Source organism: Zophobas morio, unplaced genomic scaffold (assembly GCF_036711695.1).
Source record: "Zophobas morio isolate AGI-343-1 ecotype UQ-CSIRO unplaced genomic scaffold, CSIRO_AGI_Zmor_V1 ptg000002l, whole genome shotgun sequence".
In the NCBI taxonomy this organism is placed as follows: domain Eukaryota; kingdom Metazoa; phylum Arthropoda; class Insecta; order Coleoptera; family Tenebrionidae; genus Zophobas; species Zophobas morio.
The window spans coordinates 9,133,266-9,154,211 of NW_026972107.1; the positions used below are offsets into that span (position 1 = coordinate 9,133,266).

At 33.6% G+C, this 20,946-nt stretch overlaps 2 protein-coding genes across 4 annotated transcripts in view; one reads left to right on the top strand and one right to left on the bottom strand.

Moving 5' to 3' along the window:
- Positions 1–20,946, bottom strand: part of LOC135127320 (carbonic anhydrase-related protein 10) — a 328,805-nt gene that overhangs the window by 220,328 nt on the left and 87,531 nt on the right. For all 3 annotated transcript variants that reach the window (XM_064053776.1, XM_064053769.1, XM_064053764.1), the window contains exon 3: positions 13,174–13,224. In XM_064053776.1, coding sequence (XP_063909846.1) covers positions 13,174–13,224 — 51 coding nt within the window. The remainder of the gene's footprint in view (positions 1–13,173; positions 13,225–20,946) is intronic.
- LOC135143167 (uncharacterized) lies at positions 6,917–8,218 on the top strand. Its single transcript, XM_064075067.1, has 2 exons — positions 6,917–7,099; positions 7,153–8,218. The coding sequence occupies exons 1-2, from the start codon at positions 6,920–6,922 to the stop codon at positions 7,981–7,983; spliced, it is 1,011 nt and encodes a 336-aa protein (XP_063931137.1). The 5' UTR covers positions 6,917–6,919; the 3' UTR covers positions 7,984–8,218.

Consider the following 20,946-nt stretch of genomic DNA (forward strand, 5'->3'; position numbering starts at 1 on the left):
TCTCCATAATTCTTTGAAATTCTTTCAAAATCTTACAGGTTATTTCAGATTCTGTGAAATTCTTTCATCTTTCTTCAGATTCCTTCACATTTCTTCAGATTTCTTCAGATTTCGTCAGATTTTTTCAGATTCCTTCATATTTCTTTAGATTTCTTCAGATTCTTTCATATTTCTTTAGATTTCTTCAGATTCCTTCAGAATCCTTTTGATTGTTTCAGATTTTACCAGCTGCACTAAGAATTCGTAGATTTTCTTAGGTTTCTTCAGGTTTTTCCAGAATCTCCAGGATGCTTTCAGGTTCTTTCAAATAATTTCAGATTGTTTCAGAATCATTCAGATTCTTTCAATTACTTCAGATATTTGATTTTTCAATTTTTAGATATTTTAAATTATCGTTTTTTCAATGTTTCGACTTTTAGTTTCTCGATTCTTCAATTTTTCGATTTAGATTTTAAAATTTTCAGTAAACCCTTTTTCGGTTTGGATTTTTTGAAATTTTTGCTTTTAAAAATGTTCTAAAATTATATTTTATAATATTTAATTTTTTGATGTTTCAATTTATCGATTTATCATTTACTTTATTTTGTGATTTTTATTTTGCTATTTTTTTATTTCTCAATTCATTCAGATTCTCTGAGATTATCGCAGATTTCTTCAGATGATTTCTGATTCTCTCAGATTTTGACAAATTCTTTCAAATTCTCTCCAAGTCTTTCAAGTTCATTCAGATTCCTCCAGATCCTCTCACATTCTCTTGGATTCTTTCAAATTTGTTCAGATTCTTTAAGATTCTTTTACATCCTCTCAAATTTTCTTAAAACCTCTCAAAAATTCTTACAAATTCTTTCAAATTCTTCCAAATTCTTTCAAATTATGTCAAATTCTGTCAAGTCCTCTCAAATTCTCTCAAGTTCCCTCAAATTCTCTATAATTCTTTCAAATTTTTTCATAGTTTTTCAGATTCTTTTAGATTACTTCAATTTCTGTTAGATTCTTTCATCTTTTTTCAGATTCCTTCACATTTCTCCAAATTTCTTCAAATTTCGTCAGATTTTTTCAGATTCCTCAAGAATCCTTCACATTCCTTTCGGATTATGTCAGATTTTGTCAGATTCTCTCAGAATCTCGAAGATTCTTTCAGATTCTTTCCAATTATTTCATACTCTTTCAGATTCATTCACAAGCATTCAGATACTTTCAGATTAATTCAGATTTTTATTTTTTTAATTTGTAGATAAATTAAATTTTAGTTTTTTCAATGTTTCGATTTTTAGTTTCTCGATTTTTTCAATTTTTAGAGCGATCAGTTTTTACGATTTTGTAATTTTTTGATTTACTTTATCAAATTTTCAATGAATCCATTTTTCGGTTTGCAATTTTTCGAATTTTTATTTTCAAAATTTTTCAATAATTAAATTTTACAATGTTGCAGTTTTCCGCTGTTTCAATGTCACGATTTTTAATTTTACGATTTTTCAGTATCTCTATTTTTCGATTGTACCATTTTTAGATAATAATTTATATTTTCGTTTTTTTAACGTTCCGATTTCTAGTTTCTCGATTTCTCAATTTTTGGTTTCTTCAATACTTTGATTTGAATTTTTCAATTTTAAATTTTGCGAACTCAGAATAATTGTGAGATTGCGACTATCTGTGTGATTCGCTCGTCGTGGAAAGTATTACGTCACTTGGCATAATCGTGACAGTGAACGTAAGTAGAATTCAATTCATAAACTCTTTAATCTTCTTAATCCTCTCTTCTCGAGTGAAGTGGAATTGCGGCTCTCTGTGTGATTCGCTCGTCGTAGATCGAATTGCGTCATTCATTGAGTCCTACCAAGCACAATTCTATGTCTGGGGAGGAGGTGGGTGTTGTGTCAGCCCAGCCAAGCGCCCGCTATTAAGCGTATTTTTTATTTTGTGATCTTTCAATTTTATGTATCTTGGGTTTTGCGATTAGTATTTTTTTTAATTTTTCGATTTCTCAATCAATTGATTTTTCAGTTTCTCCGTTTAAATTTTTCAATTTTTCGATTTACAACGGTAATCGATTAAGTTTTACATTTATTGCAGACACACAAGGTTTACAAATATTCAGAAGTTTTCCAGAAAGGCTTAATCCATTTTTGTAACTTTAATTTCCCGGCGTCTCCACCATTTTAAAGAAAAATTGATTAACAATTAATCTTGATTCAAATCTGTGCTATATTTATTATTTTGGTGCTATATTTAAATATTTAAGGTACTATATAATTACTTTCAAGATGCATTATTTTATGACGAAGTCCCTTACGAATTGTTGAAATAAATATTTTTTAATTTTATGTTATCCCGGCGCATCCACCATTTTGGTCGAAATACTAAAGTCGATACATGTGTTTGAGAGGGAGCTATTTTCATCGGAAATTTTCTCAGGCTCACCAATCTGTTCGTCTCTTGTCAGTTTCTTTTCAAGTAACGAAAAACAATACATTTTTTTTTTACAAAAAAAATTACTGTAGTCAGTCTGAGTAGGTTTATCTTGGTTCAAATCTGTAATTATTTTATTCTTTTTGTTTAGATAGTAGGAAATCACCAGAAATTCATCATTTTGCCTAAAATGTGTTACTTCATATACAAATTGATAGAAATATTGTTTTATATCCCGGCGCCTCCACCATTTTTATCTAAAATATAAATTTTGTTAAATCAAGCTGAAAAGGGGTCGTTCTTATCAGAATTTTTCGTAGAATTACGAATTTGTGCTTGTTTTCACTATCTTTAAGCAAGTAATGGCGAAAACTTTCTCTTACAGTAAAGAAATAATTGGTTCATCTATTCCAAGTGCATTCAAATATATTGATTTTATAAGTTCAACACTTTGCGTTTTAATTAAAAGCGTATACCATTTTTATGATGAATTTAAACAGCACGAATGTGAATTTATGAAAATAAATTAACTGCAGATGTCATACATATTTTGCAATTAAATTAAATTATTAAAATCAAATTCATATCTGCCGTTTGAGTGCTTGACAACGATCACATCAAATTTTTTTAATCGAATAAAATTTATAATCTACTTTGCGATAATCGCTTGTGGACTGAAAACAGTTTGCACTTAAAAATCTTAACGGATTTCTATCCAATGCACATATTGACGTTTTGGAGCGAGTGTTGACCATCGCACGGAAACCCGACACGATTTTTCGTGCTCATTACAATTTGCATCCGCTGTCCGAGTCAATTTAAAACTGAAAACACTATTTGAATCTGCCGCAACTACACGCTTTGTATTTCGAATCAAAACGAACCGACTCAAACTAAAAAGCTTTTGGTGGTTTGATTATAATTAAATCTGGCGGTCGACAATCGGGAAAGCCCGCTGTATCCGAAACCCATTTTCGCGTCATGTCGTCCTTAAATATTAAAGCAGTTTAGTGAAACTTTTTCTCACGCCGGCGAACTTATTGGTCAAATAAAATACAGCGAGTTGTGGACAGTTGGACAAGTTATATGGAGTTTCCTTGTCATATTAGAAGAAAAGAATGGCACCAGAGGCAACAAATCGTTATCGTCACCTCTTAGCGTCCGACTTTTTATTTATATTCAAAGTTGGGCGGTATATCTCCAATTTAAAAGAACCGCTATCCGTCTCCTGTTTAATGAAATTACTTACTAACTATGAAAAAGTTGCAGGCACTACATCTTTAACTGCACTCTTTCCGAGTAAATATATTTGCTTTGTAAAAGAGTTTAGAACTCGGGTGTACTTTATTTGGTTTTTTCGTATGGCAACATTTTGTGCAGCGCAATGAAAATGGACCGGAAATGTATGCAAACTAACTTGATGTATACAGCAAAGTTAATTTAAAAAATTTCCTAAATGTGAAATGCAAATTGTGTTTGTTTCACTTAGAACTAAATGGAGGAAGTAAACATCTTTTTATGCTAAGCCAAGAAATTATCTCCGGCGCTCCCTATTTTCATTACTGGAACCTATTTCATTTATAGACTCATATTTCGCTAAATTTAGGCGCATTTATTTTTAAAGAGCCGCTTTCATACCAACGCTAGTTTTATCGTAATATTTAAATGACATCTCGTGATTAATACTAAGCGCTTTCATTATGAAATGTATTTCAGACTCGAATAATAAATGACGTTATCTCCGGTGCAGTCTTTCCACCTAGTATTTGTCGATTCTACTGGATTTAATATAATTTTTAAATTAGTTTCATGTGAGCCTGTCAAAAGCAGTAATTTTTCTTCCAAATCGATTACAGATAACCATTACGAGTTCAAAAGAATTACACACCGTGGGGAAATACAATGCATCCTTACGCCGTGATAAACATTGCGTTGACAGTAATTGTTATGAATACTTTTCTCGAACACTGAAATTTTTGCACATATATGGAAAAGTTAACTTCATTAATACGGGGCTCATAATTGATTTTACAACTTTCCTCATAACATAAAAATTCTTCCATTAGGAAAACAATTGTTTTATTCATTCTGTAAAGGACTTAAATATTTTACAATAATAACGAACTGTTAAAACTAGGAATAAATCTAATTAATGGTAAGATATTTTTTTATTTTTCTAAAAAAAAATGGTACGTGAGCAGACGACAGATTGAAACGGAACATTGTATATCGTATTTTAAATGATGAAATACCAGTAAATTATCAAGTTGGATATTATCAAAGTAACCCTATCGCAAAACTTTCCTAAATATTGCCCGGACGAGGTCTCCTGCGTATGACATCGGTAGTTACATTAAATAAGAGTCCTCTGTCTAGGATATACTAGACGCAAAACCACTTTACAGTTACGAAGATAATGAACAAAATTTTACTAGTTTTCCTAACGAAATATCAATTTTTTTACTCCAATTTTGAATACAGAATGATAGATTTTTGTCGTTTTATTAAATAAAATATTTTTTCCCCCAAAACTTCACTCCTCGCTACTCTAAACACAACGGGTTTGAACTCTACTTTACGAATGTGCTTTGATCTTTAGTTGAGCGAATTTTTATTTATTTATCGTATTTAGTTTGCATGTAATTTTAAGACCGAGCTTTAAACTGTTGTTATTTGTACAACAGAATATACATTAATTTTGTATGTTGAGTGCAAAAAATGCTACGCTTTGAGGAAAGTTTTATATTTATTGTATCGCCAGGTTTTCCAACTTCCGACGTAAATGCCATCTCATTTACTCTTGAAAAAAGTTGTTTATTAAAACTGTGGCATGTGCAGGCAGAAAGTACAAAAATCGCGAAAGGCAGTTGTAAAAATCAACTTTGTAACCAAATAAAATTCACTTATAAAAATGTGTAATATGTTTGGCACCTGGTGGTGTCATTTTCAATAGTTTTTGAAGTTAACGATAATGAATCATCGATATCCTGTTGACTGCCACAGTATATTTTTCAAATCAGCACGTCGAGATCTATATCCCACAATTTTTGTGGATTTTTTGGTAACTTTTTTAAAGCTCAAATTTCTAATATGAAAATTTCGACTCATTTTCGAAAATTACCACACATTTTCTTGTACATTTCGACATCAAAAAGTTACTTTTGGCTTCGTTTTTTTGATAAGTCCTACCATTTTTTCGGAATCGCCCATTGATAAATGACGATTTTTAGGATTAACAAAAATGAATTTAAAGAAGAAAGTTTTGAAAATGGAGATCGGATACCACAAACACGTTTTATTTTCTGAACTAGCACGTCGAGATCGATACCTCAGATTTTTTTGTGGATTTTTTGGTAACTTCCTGGAAATTCCAAATTTCCAATATTGACTACAAAAATTTCGACCCGTTGTTGACCACTTTCGAAAATTACCAAAGCACATTTTCTTGTAGATGTAGATCTTCAGAATTACATTCGGCTTCATTAACACAATTTTAATTTTTAACATTTTGTTAATTTTTTTCACATCCTAGATTCCATTAGCTTCCACTCCCACTCAACAGAAAAACAAAATTAGCCCTGCCCATCCACCCTGCCTCCATTTCAGTGATTGATTTTATCCGGTCTGGATGAAATGAATGATCTTATACTGAACAGAAATAAAATTAGTCATTAGAAAGAGAAGAGGGGGGTAGGCGGGGCTAGTACTTGCTAAGATAAGACGACTTTTGGCAAAGGACATACACTCCAAGAAAATAAAGTGGGGGTGGGTGGGGCTAGGATTTGATAAAATAACGCTGATTTTGGCAAGTGGCATATCCTCTAGGAAAAGAGAGGGTGGGTGGGCGGGGCTAATATTAGATTACGATAAGCCTCGTTTCTTCGAAAATTGCTACTGTTTTTTTTAAATCGCTATTGACATATAGCAAATTTTACAGTTTCGTCAAAATAGCTGGGTGTAAAAATTTTGTAGATAATAGTAGATTGTTTTATTAGGATTAAAAGTGCCATTTTTTGCGACGAGCAAATTTTGCATTTGCGAGGCGGAGCGAAGCGAAGCCGAGCGGATGCAAAATTGCGAGTCAAAAACTGACTTTTAATCCGAATGAAACATACTACTTTTTCGCCAGCCAAAAAGTAAATCTCAAAAATACAAAATATTGATAACAATAATATCGAGCAGAAATGAATCAATCTGCAAAGTAGTCTGGTATCCACGTCGTCAAGGCTTTTTTTGTTTGCTTACATACCATTGTTTTGTGAAAACGTTTGCAGTGTTAATAATGAATCCTGAAGAAGAGTTACCTCCCGATGTGCTAGAAGAAGCACAAAACGTGGTACTGAACTTGTTACCAACAAAATCGCGCGAAGTGTATGAGTGCGCGTATACCCGCTTCATCAAATGGTGCGAAGGGAAAACGATTCAAACTTATTCTGAGAACGTCTTATTGGTATATTTTTCCGAATTGGCTACAAAAATGAAGTCATCCACACTGTGGTCGCAGTATTCCATGGTGAAAGCAACTTTAAATATAAAAAATGGCATAGAAATCGGAAAGTATTCAAAATTAAAAGCGTTTATAAAGAAACAAGGAGAAGGATACGTTCCAAAGAAATCAAGGGTTTTAACTAATGAACAAATAGAAGTTTTCTTAGACACGGCTCCGGATTTCAAATTCCTGATGATGAAAGTATGTTTATAACCTAATGAAGAGCTTATATTTATTTTACGAATTTTTTTCAGATTGTTGTAATCTTTGGCGTTAGCGGAGCTTGTCGGTGTCACGAACTATTACAAATAAAAACTGAAGATATTGAAAATATTAAAGCAGGTTTATTGGTAAAAATTCCTGATACCAAAACGAAAAAACCCAGATCATTTACGGTTATGGGGGAAAAGTATTTGAAATTTTACGAAAAGTATGTTGCGCTTCGTCCAAAAATGTTTAATGAAGGTCGGTTTTTTATTAAATATGTCGACGGAATGTGCCATCGACAAGTAGTTGGCATTCATAAAATTAGTGGTGTACCCCAAGAAGTAGCCAAATATTTAAAGCTAGAAAACTTTAAAGAATACAGCGGACATTGCCTACGTCGGACTTCTGCCACGCTTTTTGTGGATTCTGGCGGTGATATTACGTCCCTCAAGAGGCACGGTGGGTGGAAATCTGACAGTGTAGCCGAAGGTTACATAGAAGAGTCTCTTAAACACAAAAAAGATGTAGCAAAAAAAATTTTTCGTTTGGAAGAACCAGGTACAAGTAGTGAAACCACAAGTAAAATACATGAAGACGCAACGAATAGGAATGTGAGCGAAGTAAACCTAGAAGAATCAGATACAAGTAGTGGAACTACGAATAGAATGATCACACGTGAAGACGGAATAAGTAGGAATGTGGGAGCAGTAAACCTGAATTTTGACACTGTGACCAACCAGACAGCAGGAGCGGTAGAAGTGTTAGCGCAAAATATTATTACTGACCGCATGAAAAATGATAATAGTGACGGAAAATCTTTAATCCAAATCAATCGCAGTTGTTCTTATTGTACATTCAATATTAATTTTAAAATTTAAATAATTAATAACAATGTAAGTTAATAATAAAATTGGAAAATATTAATAGCATTTCATTCTCAAAATAAAACAATTGAAAACTTTTTAAGGCTAGGATTAAAAAAAAAAATTAATGCTAGGATTAAAAAGGCAAAAATGACGTTGTTACTTTAGTAACGCAACTTTTTTTTACTCTCACAAAAACGTCAAGTTTTCCGTCCAAAATTGACGTTAAAAGTGACATCTTTTAAGACGGCTGGCGAAAAAGGAATTTTTTTAAATTTTTGTTTCACAAAATACAATTGGTTTAAGAATGTACTTTGTGGTTTTTATAAATGCAGAGAAATGTTTAAAATTGGCATTAAGCGCTAATAGAGCTTTATATTTCGTCTTTTTTTGTTAATACACATTGTCTTTTTTTCACAACACGGAACTTAAAACATGTTTAAAATGGTAGACTATTGTAGACAAATATGGATTATGGAGTTAAGCTCCGCCCCTCGGTCTGATAGCGAATGAAAAATTGATTACGATTCAGATAGGGGCGAGTGGGTGGGGCTTAATCATGGGCTTCTTTTCTTAATATTTTTTTTTTCCAACAACACGATACTTAAAACATGTTCCACATGGTAATTTTTTGTAGAGAAATAAGGATTTTGAAATTAAGCCCCGATCCCTCGGCCCTCGATTAATAAAAACATTTTTTTTCGCAAGAAGAAACTTAAAATATTTTAAAAATGGTAAATTTTTGTGTAGAAAAATGGATTTTGTAATTGAGCTCATTAACCTCTGTCCATCGAAGTGACAACAAATGAAAAATTTGTCACAATAGAGGTAGGGGTGGGTAGGCACTCCTTAATTTTTGGGTTCTTTTTCTAAATATATGGAGTTTTATTTAATAATAATAATAACACAACACTTAGAACTTAATTTTAACTTCAAATTCACCATTTAATATTTCAATTTATTGTTGACAGAAGACTATGTATATTAAGAAAATAAAGTCAAAGGAGAACCCCACCCACCCACCCATACTAAATTGTATTTTTTAATTGCAAAGTTTATATTTCTCTACAAAAAATTTCCACGTGAAACATGTTTCAAGTATCGTCGTTGTAAGAAGGTTATATTAAAAAAACGAAAGCGAAACACGTAATTTTTTGTAGAGTAATACGGATTTTGAAATTAAGCCCCGACCCCCCGGCCCGCAATTAAAAAAAAAATCAACTTTTCGCAACAAGAAACTTAAAATATGTTAAAAATGGTAAATTTTTGTAAAGAAATATGGATTTTGTAATTAAGCTCCACCCTTCGAACTGAAAACAAATGAAAAATTCATCACAATAGAGATAGGGGTGGGTGGGCGGGGCTTAGTTATTGGCTTCTTTTTATTAATATATAGAACTTTATTTCAATGACACGACACGTAAAACATAATTCTAACTTCAAACTCACCTTTTTATATTTTAAGTAATTTATTGTTGAAAGAAGATTACGTATATTACGAAAACAAAGTCAATCGATAAGCCCCACTCACCATCCCCAAATAAATGGTCATATTTTTATTCGTCGTGAGACGGGAGGCGGAGCTTAATTGCAAAATTTATATTTCTCTACAAACAATTTTCACGTGAAACATGTTTTAAGTATCGTGTTGATGAAAGAAAGTTATATTAAGAAAAAGAAAGCGAAAATTATGCCCCACCCACCCGCCTTGTCTCAATTGTGATTAATTTCTTATCCGTTGCGAGACCGGGGGGCGGAGCTCAACTGTAACGTCCAAATTTATGCGGAAGAAATACGAAATTTAAAAAAAAAGTGAGTTGACATTAAATTCTGTATTCCCAGAATTTCCAGAGTAGCAAAGCAGCTGTTTTTGTTGTAATTGATAAAATAAACTGGTCTATATTTTCATGATAAAGCTTAAAAAAAAGCGTTAAAAAAGGGACCAAAATGTTTGTAACATGTATCCCGTTAATGTCAATTGTAACAGATTCAAATAAAACTAGCTTTTTATTCCCAAAATTTATACTTTTAAAGGAAGTCATACATTTAATTCAAGTTTGCTTGTGACTCTGGACGAATAAATAGCCGTCTGAAGAGTGTGATCACGCAGTCGGTGCTGTACTTACTACTGTTAGCAATGTCTCACAGAATTAAAGAAAATTTATCATATTTGGTAAACCAGGCTTACCTTAACTATTAGAAAGACCAAAAAATTGGTTTAAAGTTATTTATTTTATAAAACTGAACCAGCATTTACCATGGAAAATTTTTAAGTGACGTCATCAAATTGTTGGTGGAGATCATCAAATAAATTGTGTTTAGCGTTTTGGAGAGTATCAGTTTAATAAATATCGATACACACGGCAGACGAAAGGCGACAGATGGAGGACAGACAGGCGGAAACGGAAGATCTACGTTTTCATTTTGTAGGTGTTATGAAACGTCGAAAAAACATGAAAGTAGCCTTTAGGTGGGCTTTATTATAATACTTCCTTAGTTCTTGTTCGGAAAGTCAAAAGTTAAAGTTGTACTTTACTTGATTTACATAATCTAAAATTAATATACAGATTGTTCTATGTTTTAAGGCGAAATTTAAATGAAATATTATTTTTTTATGTGTCCTTATTAACTTTTAATACCCTATATACTTATTGTACTTTTGAGAGTCCAATGCAACGTTGCCAAGTTTTTTTTAACAATCCAAAAGCTTACAAACATTTTAGAATAGGTCCACTTTTAGTATTACTTTAGTATAGAGATAAAGTTGAATTTTAATTTACAGGGTGTTTAAAAAATATATTGTAATTTTTAGAGTCGTGTCTTAGTTTTTTCATCGAAAACAATGTATATATTACATTTTATTCTGTTTCGTCTTCACTTTCACGTTTTCTCGATGTTTCAAGATCTTTAGAACATGACCAAATAGAACTTTTCCGTCTATCTGCCTGTCGTCTGTGTCGACTAGTTTTTTATTTTGTAATTTCTATGCCTAAAATTAGTATTTTGAATGATTTTATTTCTCGAGCGTAAACTAAGGAAGTATTGTAACATGGCGAATGACTACCATGTTTTGTCGACATTTCATGAATACCAAAAAACATTTCTCTCTTTTCCGTCTGTCTATCGTCTTAATCTTCCAAACTAGTGAACCGACTGTTATCAAATTTTATATGTGATTTAAGAACATCGTGCAGATAGTAAAACGTTAAACAAAATTTGTTAAACCATCCCCACCAAAAATTTGATGACGTCCCCTTATAATTTTGCGTAGTAAATGTTATCTAAATTTCATAAAATGATATACTTTTGCATTTGTAAGTTGTGAATCCGCCATGATTTTTATTTCAATTATTTTTTCTAAGTGTTTCGTGTAGCCGACATTTCGCTCAAACGTGAGAAACATCGCGATTGGGTTTTTTGTCATTAAAATATATTAAATTTTTCAAAATCAAATTTTATTATTTTTTAGAAAAAATTGGATGTGTTCAAATATATTTAAGGAACGAGGAAAATTTTGTCTAAACAGGTTTAGACCAATTTTTTCACTTTATTAACGGATACACGAACATGACTAGAGAGCGGAAAATATGCAGCAAAATTTTGGGAAATATGATCATATGATATGCATCAAATTTATGCAAATATGCAGTAACTTTCTTAATATATGCAGAGATATGCAGTTGCATATGCTCCAAAAATTCAAAAAAAATCATAATAACCGAACTAAATTTATTTACAAATTACAAAAACAGGTTTCCCGGGCGTACGTTTTATTACAAAAAATACATAAATCACATTGCAAAGTGTTTGATTAATTCTCACTAACACATAAATCACATTTTTAAAGTTAATGTTGTTATACTAAAATACAAATATAAGCAGAACAGATTGAAAAATAGTAGTAATCGATTATTTAATTACTATTTTCGTAACAGTTTATTTTTAAATATGTTTCGAAATATTCTAACAAAAAGTTTTTCCGGTGATTCTAAAATATGCTTTTGTAAGTAAAAAAAGTGCGTACACCTGTATCGCTTTAAATTCTTTCAATGCAAACTTACGATGAAAAATAATAGGGTAACGTCCCTTCGACTACCATAAAACATAACATTTATACACTTAGGTAACGAACAAAAATATGGGGAATGAACCGTATTTCCAAAAGTAATTAGAGCCCGAATTTACCGGAAACCCGGTGGTTTCTCCAAACTACCATAAAACCCAAACCTTCACTAGTTATTTGAAGCTCAGGACAATATTTGTAATATGATTAATGAAATTTCGTTTTTCTAGATAAATGCCGATAGAATGACAATTTTTTTTTTTTCAAATTAGCACAAAAATTGATAAAAATGCAAGATATGCACCCGTTACGTGAAATATGCAGTAGAAGGCAAATATATGCAAATATGCAATTTTTTTATAGCTGTATTCACTTTTAATTAGCATGATTCGTTCACATATTAAATATCAAGACTCATATGCAAAAAATAACGGATATGCAAATTTCATAAAATCCGCTCTCTAAACATGACAATATTCTGAAATGATAATATTTAAATAATTATATATGTTTTTAAAGAGGCTAACTAAAGTATGTAAAAAAAATAGTACATAAATACCCTGTATCAGTCTTTTGCTTTAAATATAATTTTTAGAGTTCCACAAAAATTTCATTTGATTATTTTATTATTTGGTGATCATTTATTAATGTCATCACACTGTTTAATTTTTTTTGTCTGTATTCCTTGATATAGATCATAACAAAAAAAATTAAACCTCTTCTAAGTTGCTCCTGTTTTCTCTTGATTTTTGAGTGTCTACTTTGAAGATATCCACTACGGTATGATTTAAAAATCCACGAAATGCTCATCCATGATAACGCTTTCTTTGGCCGCAAAATCACGGTTTCCCGCACTAAAACCAAAATACCGAATTTATCGACAAAACCCCCCGCTCCTTTGAACGCACAATAAAATATTAGACACCTTCATGTGTACCCATCTACTATAGCCCATCTCTCATCGACATGAACACCATGAAATAACAATCACATTTCTCTGGTTAAAATTTCAGCACCCCGTCCCCCATGCATTCGGTATTGGTTGCTGAGTTCCACTCGCTTCAGCGCCCCGTACATATTTGATACACAATAATAACTGTCAATCGGCGGATTATTACCCCATTTCTACCCTAAAGACTTACCCGAAATCCCGTCATACGTCCACCACTCCTCCCAGCTAACAGCCGCCGTCACTGTAACAGAAAAAATGCTCAAGTCGAGGATTGATTGGTGACAATAATTGATGCATGGCGGAGTTAGTCTTGTGTAAGCCCATATTTTGTCGGCTTTGTTAGGATTACTTCCGACCGCGCCACGCGTCGTTCGCACAGCCAGGCACGTATCTCATTTTTAATCCGGATTATCTCTCAACTCGTCTGTTTTTTCAAACATTGCTCGTATTTGTCAAGTACCTCGCGGAAGCTACAATTCTGCCTGACAAACACATGTTTGCTTCTAATTGCGCGCTGCGAGTCATCTGGAGCCTGGCGTTCTTATTGATAGCGGAACGAGAGATTGCTAAAATTAAAGAAAAGATGCTGAGTTGTCGAGGGGGAGAAATGTTTGAGAGCTTGTCACCAAGCGCAAATACTGTCTAGTACACTAAAGTCCAGGAGGAAATTTCAATGATATGTTTTCTTTAAGGATGCAAATATGTAATACAAAATAATTATGAAAGATCACACATCAAGCTGGCTTTGAAATTTCGTGATTTTTGTGCCTCGTTGTAAAGATTGATGACTATTCGTTGCCTGTCACAGACGTCAGTCATAACCTAATTTTTAAGCTTTTTCGTTGTTTGCTGTGTGATAGATAGGCAACCAATAATTCAGCTCGCGTGATAGATTTACTACCCATCTCGAGGAAACGGCAAATTCTAATTAAAAATGCAGTGACAGATTTTGCAAAACGTACTTGACGTACGACCTGTTATAATCCCGTTGAATAATTAAAATCAAAGCACATGAAGTCTGAAACTGAAAATACCACAGGAACAAAATAAATCTAAAATTAGAATCTTGTGACACCGGTAAAAATTCTTTTCAATTGAATAATGTGGGCATTAAAAGGATTCATTAAATTTATCACAGCCGCCTACACAGTTTAATTTATATAAAAAATAAATTGATTAAAAGCCTGGAATATTTTGGAGCTTGGATGTAAATTTATTTGTAGAAAACCGAACACCACTCCGAACTCTATTGATTTGTCGAGTATCTACAAAAGCTACAATTCCGTCTGACAAACACATGTTTGCTGCTAATTGCGCGCAGCGAGTCATTTGAAATCTCGCGTTCTTATTGATAGCGGAGCGACAGATTGGTAAAATTACAGAAAAAGATGTTAGCGAAGTCGGGAGCTTTCTTTTACGAGAGAGAAATGTTCGAGAGCTCGTGTCGTCAAGTGCAAACATTGTCGGAGATAAGGTCTGAATATCGCGCTTTGTTGGTAATAATTAGCCGACTAAAAGCTTTCCCGACGATGAAATAGTAAGGATTAGTCTAAATTTTAATTGGGTTAGCTTTTCATTTCAATGGGGACGTATTTGATACAGGGCTAATGAAGAGATAAGTGAAAAATCAATTTGGTTAATGAAAAGAAAGAGAGTTTTGCGCTGGCTCTAATTTCGGGTTGAGGATTAACTATTTACCTTTGAATGGGCTGGGCTGCATTGTCGTCGGAATTTCATCTAGATTTCACGATTTTTCTCATTACAACAGGATTAGGCAAAATTTTAGTTTGATCTTTCACAGCTAGAATATTTTTCACAAGATAAGCCACGAATGTATGCTTTATATGAATTTTAATTAAGATTTACTGCAAATTTTGCAAGATTTTAATGGGGAAGAAACGTGTTGGTCATGTTTGTTCAGTTATATTAAGCAGACTTTGTACGCTATTAGTTACCCGTAATTCAATTTATAGGCCAAATATAGCAGTAACGACGAAATTGAAAACTTTCCTGGAAATTGTTTTTGCTATTTTCACTTTTCGTTCTAGGACGACCTATTTTCAATTAAATATTGCTTGTGTTTTAAACGTGTCACTAGCAAGTTCGCTTGTGACATGGTTAACCGTCATACCCTTTCATGTAGTGCGTAATAATTACCGTGGCAAGTAATAATAAAGTTAAACGAGTAGAGTGAAACTTCTCGGGCGAGTTGCATAAGAACAAGTTTGCATTTTCAATCTGTGTCAGCATGAGCGGTCTAGAAGCTTTTTATTTGAAATTCAAGAGCCTTAAGAGAAAAAATCAAATGGACCGTTTTCTGCTTCCTTTGATTCGATCTCATTTCTATTACGCGAGTCCCAACTTCAATCGCTTTTTGTGTATACAAAGTTTGCGTAAAGTCAATCGGCGGGAAATGCGAGACCGGTATTTAATGGGTCCGGAATCGCTGATTATTCACAATCTGATGCCTTCCAGATTCCGTGCAGGAATTTTGGCTTATCCCGATTTTCATTAACCCGACCAGGATTAAATCGAAAAAGTCGCCGACATAAATCTGCTCTTTGAAGACGTTACTTTCTATTTCCTTGAAGACTTGATGATAATATAGTGCTGCGTCCCGAAGAGTACGCGACGCATTTACGGGCCTCTTCTGGGACGGCCTATACCACAAACCTGCGGGCTCCGAACCCATTCTTTCCTATAAACGGGGTGCCCGACCATTTTCCCGTCACGTCTTTATTATAGCCCTCCCATGGGGCGAACAAAATGTTACATAACTTCTTGTAAAAGTCGAAACCTTCCATCCCGCCGAGAGAGAACTTCCGTTTTTGTTGATTTTTATTCGGCTTCCCGATACCAGGGCCGACCCTTATGTTTCACTTACGCTAATCTCCGGCCGGGAATTCGGGGAAAAATTAGGAACTAGTAGGAGGAATTTACACGCACGAGAAGTGAACAGTGGAAAGTCCGGGAAACACAAGTCAAAAAGATTACGACTTGGTTATCGTTTCATCTCGCAGTAGTTTGTCCACTCACGCTACCTAACGACAAAATGCAGCTTTAGAGGATTAGTGTAGATTCGCACTGTAAACGTCGAGTTAACATCGAGTTTTTTCGGTTCGAGCTGCCAGAAAGAACACCAGCAAACACCACAAAGCAGCCACAGACTTGTGTGGGAGTCTCTAAACAAAATATTTGCCTCCAACAAAAATCTTGTGCACGAAAATCACGTTGTAATACTGTATTATGTCACTCTTTACAAAGAGAGAGGTTTTTTTTAAACTTACAGGTTGATTGTTGACGCAAAATTTCGAAATGACGGCAGTGTCAATATATTTATAAGTATAAAGATACCTTTTCTTAATTCGCCTCACCACCCCTACGCTTTCCTCTGTTGAACTAATCAGAGCTGACAGTCCGGATCGGTGGAAACACTAGACGATAGCTACCTAGAAATGTTTTTCGTGCTTTGCTAAAACATGTTCTTTTTATTTGTCTTTAATGAAAATTTTTGCCCCTGAAAATTCCGTTGCAATAGATAGATCGGAAAATACGAGTGCGTGGGTGAAGTTGTGTACGGTTTCCTTGTTTTAGGATAAATTTAGGACATTCTTGGATAAATTGGCAAGGGCAGTTATTTATATTATTACGGCTAGTGAATTATAATCTTAGTATCTAATATTGTGGCTTACATTAATGAAACATCAGCTTATGAAAAAAAATTAGCTGCAGTATATTGAATCATTACGTTAGTTATGATTTATTATTATTAAAAAGAAAAAAATGTTATATGCTGCTAGAAGATCATCAGCTAATACCCTCTAAAACCAAATCAGACTATCTTGTATACGTGAAATTTAATCTGTTGAGTCTATTAGTTTTATTCTTATTTATATGACAGTAATGAGTGTTGTTTTTAAATTTAATTGTAATTGTGGTTTATCAATTTGCCTTGATTTTTCATCACAATTGGTTGACAAAAATGTCTGTGTAGGTCGTAGCCGAGTAATGAGAGAACGAAAAAATGTGTCTCCTGTTTCCGTCTGTCTCTCTGTCTGTCTGTCAGTGTTTTGTTATTATTATTGACAGAAATGTTGCTGAAATAATGTTGATCGAAACATTCTCAAATGGGAACTCACTAAAACCGGCAGTCTCTACTTTTATCAACGCATTCGAATTTTTGGAGCAATTGTTAATCCGTTTCCTCTCATGGTCACTCCAAATAAAATATAAACAAGAGCGTTTTCTTTACAGAATGCGCCAGAATCAGACAGTGACGGGGTGTGGGTAATTAAAGTATAATATACCGGGTGTCTGGAAAATCATTAATTTTATTTTCAGCTAAATGGCAAATGCAAAAAATTGAAGATATTATCAATAAATTAATAAATCGGTAATTTTGTACCATACAGGTGTGCATTTTTTTATAAAATCACTAAAATAAAACAAACATCATTGACCGTCCCATCTATGTTCACATATATTTTTATGATCTTGGTTCACATTCTAATTGTTTTTATTTGAAAAAACGCAACATTTTCTAAAATATGCATTAAAAATGTATTGTTATCTTTTAAACCTCCTTTGCCTCTAGAGCAGAACCAACACTCCTTCAAGGCTTATTTTTGGAGAAAAATTGGATCTAAAATTATTGAGACAAAACACTTTCTTCTGCCCTCAAATACAATCCAAAATATTCCGCTTCTTCGAAAATGTATAGAAACTGATTTTGGAAATTTTTTTATGATAACCTCTATAATTCAAAAGATATAAACAATACGAGTCATAATGTAGGAAGAAAATGCCACATACACTAAATCGAAAAACTCAAGGGGGATTCATAAACTACAAGTAAAAGAGTTGGTATGTTATTTTTAAAGTTTATATAATAGTATTTATTGGGAAAAATTTGAATTCGTATAAAATTTGATCAGAATCGGTCAAAAGTTTCAGAGATTATGTGTGTAGAATGGACTCAGATAGATGACAAACGACAGACAGACAGACGGAAACGGGGTACCCATTTTTTCGTGCTCTAGTAGAGAGAATATTGTTGCGTTGAACGGATGATTAAAATCGGCGTGGGTAAAACTCAAAAATTTATTTCTTAATAATTCGAATTAGACAACTGATTATTACACAGCGATTATGTAAAAAATAATTCCGGCGCAACTTGACTGTCCTCTCGTAGACTCGATTTGATGAATATGCCTTGTTCCCGACGGTGGCCTCTATTTGAACCCATACGTTCATCCCGATGGTTCGACAACGTCGCTTCGAGGGTTCTCTGGGTTGCCCATCGCGACTTTCGATTCCAAGCGTATTAGAATAAACACATACATACTAGAAGACCCATACGCGTCGTACTGGGGCGGCGCATGGATTTCTTTCGTAACAATATAAAAGTAGCCATTTTCCTGCTCGAGAAGTAAAAATAAATTTTGGGTAGGTAATGTAGTGTAACACCAATCGATATCCACTTAATTTTTTCTGATTATCAGAAATGTATATGTCCTCTCCAGCAAGACAACGTTAAAGTAGAAGCAGTTTCTCATCTTAGTACAGACACTTCAATAAAAATTTATTTTAAGACGACAGCACAAATTCTTAGGAGCAATAATTTATTTATAGTCTTCTATAATTTCATATGGAAAAATAAAATTAACAAGATTTATTTAGCACTATTTTGGAATGACGTCATCAATTTGAGGGAGGGATCAATATTTTCTTGTCGGTTTGCCATTTTTGCGATAATAATAATAATAATAAGTACAGAGAAAATTTCAAAGTAATCGGTTCAGCAATTCAAGAGATTTTTGCCAATATTACCACCCACAGACAATTCCAGAAGCTAAAACTGATAATTCGTATATTCGTATTCTGTGATCTGTGAAGGTTCAAGAAAAGACGAAACACTATAATTTTTTAGTCGCTTCTAAACAAAAACACACTACTATCCCCGCCACAACGAAAATTTCACGTTCTTTTCTAACGTACTAATTAGTTAGTACCTCCGGTTCCCTCCACGAGCTTTCTTGCAACCAAAGTCAAGTTTGTGCGATTAATCTTATTCAAAATTGAATATTCTTATTTTTGAATATTTCTATAGTCCGCAGCTTGGCGGGGCAAGAGGAATTAAATCACTCGGTGGAATACTCTGGTCACGGGTGAGTGAGGACTGCGACTCTCCGCTCAAATTACTCTTTGCGAAAGAAATTGCGTCTGTCGGCCCAATCGCGTCAGTGACCAGCTCTAAGAGGAACAGCCAGAATTACGTAAGCCTTGTCAGTCCTCTTGTCACGAGTTGGGTTGAATTGCGTCTCTCCGTGCAGTTTACTCGTAGAAATCGTATACGTTTTTACAATTTTCTATATCTTGGTTTTTCAGCACATGAGAAAACATGAACTGAGTTCTTAGTCTTTGTATTGGTCTGCTTTCATTCATTGTTGAATGCCGGTAATTTCCAGGTCAATAGAAAGTCCAAATAATAGTAATTATGAAGTATTGCTTCAGTTGCAAGTAGTTCTAAGAGAAAAACTTACATTGAGTGAGTTCAAATCTTCTTCGACTAAACATTTTAAATAAGAGTATGATATATACTCATTAGCTAAAGTTTCTGGGGCAGTTCATGAGCTTTATAACGACTATAAATGTCTTGCTGAGATTATATAATTTTCCCGAGTCTTCGTTGTCAATGTGAATGTTCTGTTTCCATAATCTCGTGATAAGTGTTAAGTCGATTTCAGTGCCGTGTAGGTAGACATTTGGTTTCAAATCTAATAATAATGAAGCATACCCAAATAATTGCTTTAGTGGTGCGTAATGAGTTTAATATAGTGCGACGTTTTAACCTCGAATTTGAAAATTGAATATTTTCTTTAGCGACGCCTATTCTTATTTTTCACTTAGACTAATCTCCCGCCGGAAATTCGCTAAAAAATTCGGAACTACTGTTCGAAGTCTGCGGAAATTTCCACGTACGGAACAAGTTTCCGCAATCGTTAATACAGTTTCTATTTATTTATGCAATCAGTTCGTCCAAGTTTGATAAAATCAAGTTTCCTTTAAAAGTAAACCTTAAAATTTAAAACGCGACTTCGTCAGCCACGCCAGTATTTTGATATGCAAATCAGCGCCGGTTGTTGTTTATGATAATGCATAACGTGATTATTCATGGCAGAAATCTTTACGTTTTTGCAGGCGCATAAAATATCATTTCGGTACGGCCAGACAGAAGTAGTAAAACAATTCCCGGACGTAGAAACTTGTTTCTTTCGTCTGTTAATAATAAATGGGTTAATTTTTCTAGAGCTTCGCAAATCCGTGGATTTAGCGGCAGTGAGCCCCCTAATTTGTAACTTGAGCAGTTTGCAATCTTATCGCGGTCTCTTCGGGGCCCCGAGGCTCACTATTAGTTATTTACCTCCTTTCTTAACGATTGCCACTGTAATAAGGAATGACGGTGCGCCACTGGGTTGACACCAATCCAATTTACCTCCCTAAGCTCGCCTAATGATAATTACGCCGGATCTTAATTTAATATTTCTGTTGTTTCCGAATTGAATTAAAGGTATTCGTCTTGTTTTCTTTGCAGAGACGCACCTAATGAATTGTCCATTGTTCCGCAACAACGTACAAAAATTACGCAAACATCATCTTATATTCAACATAATTTACCGAAGAACCTTTCAACAAACCGCTTACTATTAAAATGAACTGAACTTTAATAGTGCCCTCTTTCGCAAATGTCGGGTGTACTAACTCACGTATGCGTAACAATTGCAATTTGCTTAATATAGTAAAATACCTACTGTAATCAAGCTTAGAAGCAAAGAAAACAAAAAATTCAATTTATACGAAAGATTATATATAGCTTTCATTGTGTACGTTGCTTAGAGATTGTATCATGCCAAATTAATTTTTTTGTTCCCTAGTGTAATTTTCTTCTCAGATATGTCTTGGC

What these genes read in the sequence shown, in the direction of transcription:
- LOC135143167 (XM_064075067.1), top strand. Translation starts at nt 6,920, where the DNA reads ATGGTGAAAGCAACTTTAAATATAAAAAATGGCATAGAAATCGGAAAG. An exon ending in TCAAATTCCTGATGATGAAA is followed by an intron (nt 7,100 to 7,152) that starts GTATGTTTATAA and finishes AATTTTTTTCAG; the next exon opens with ATTGTTGTAATCTTTGGCGT.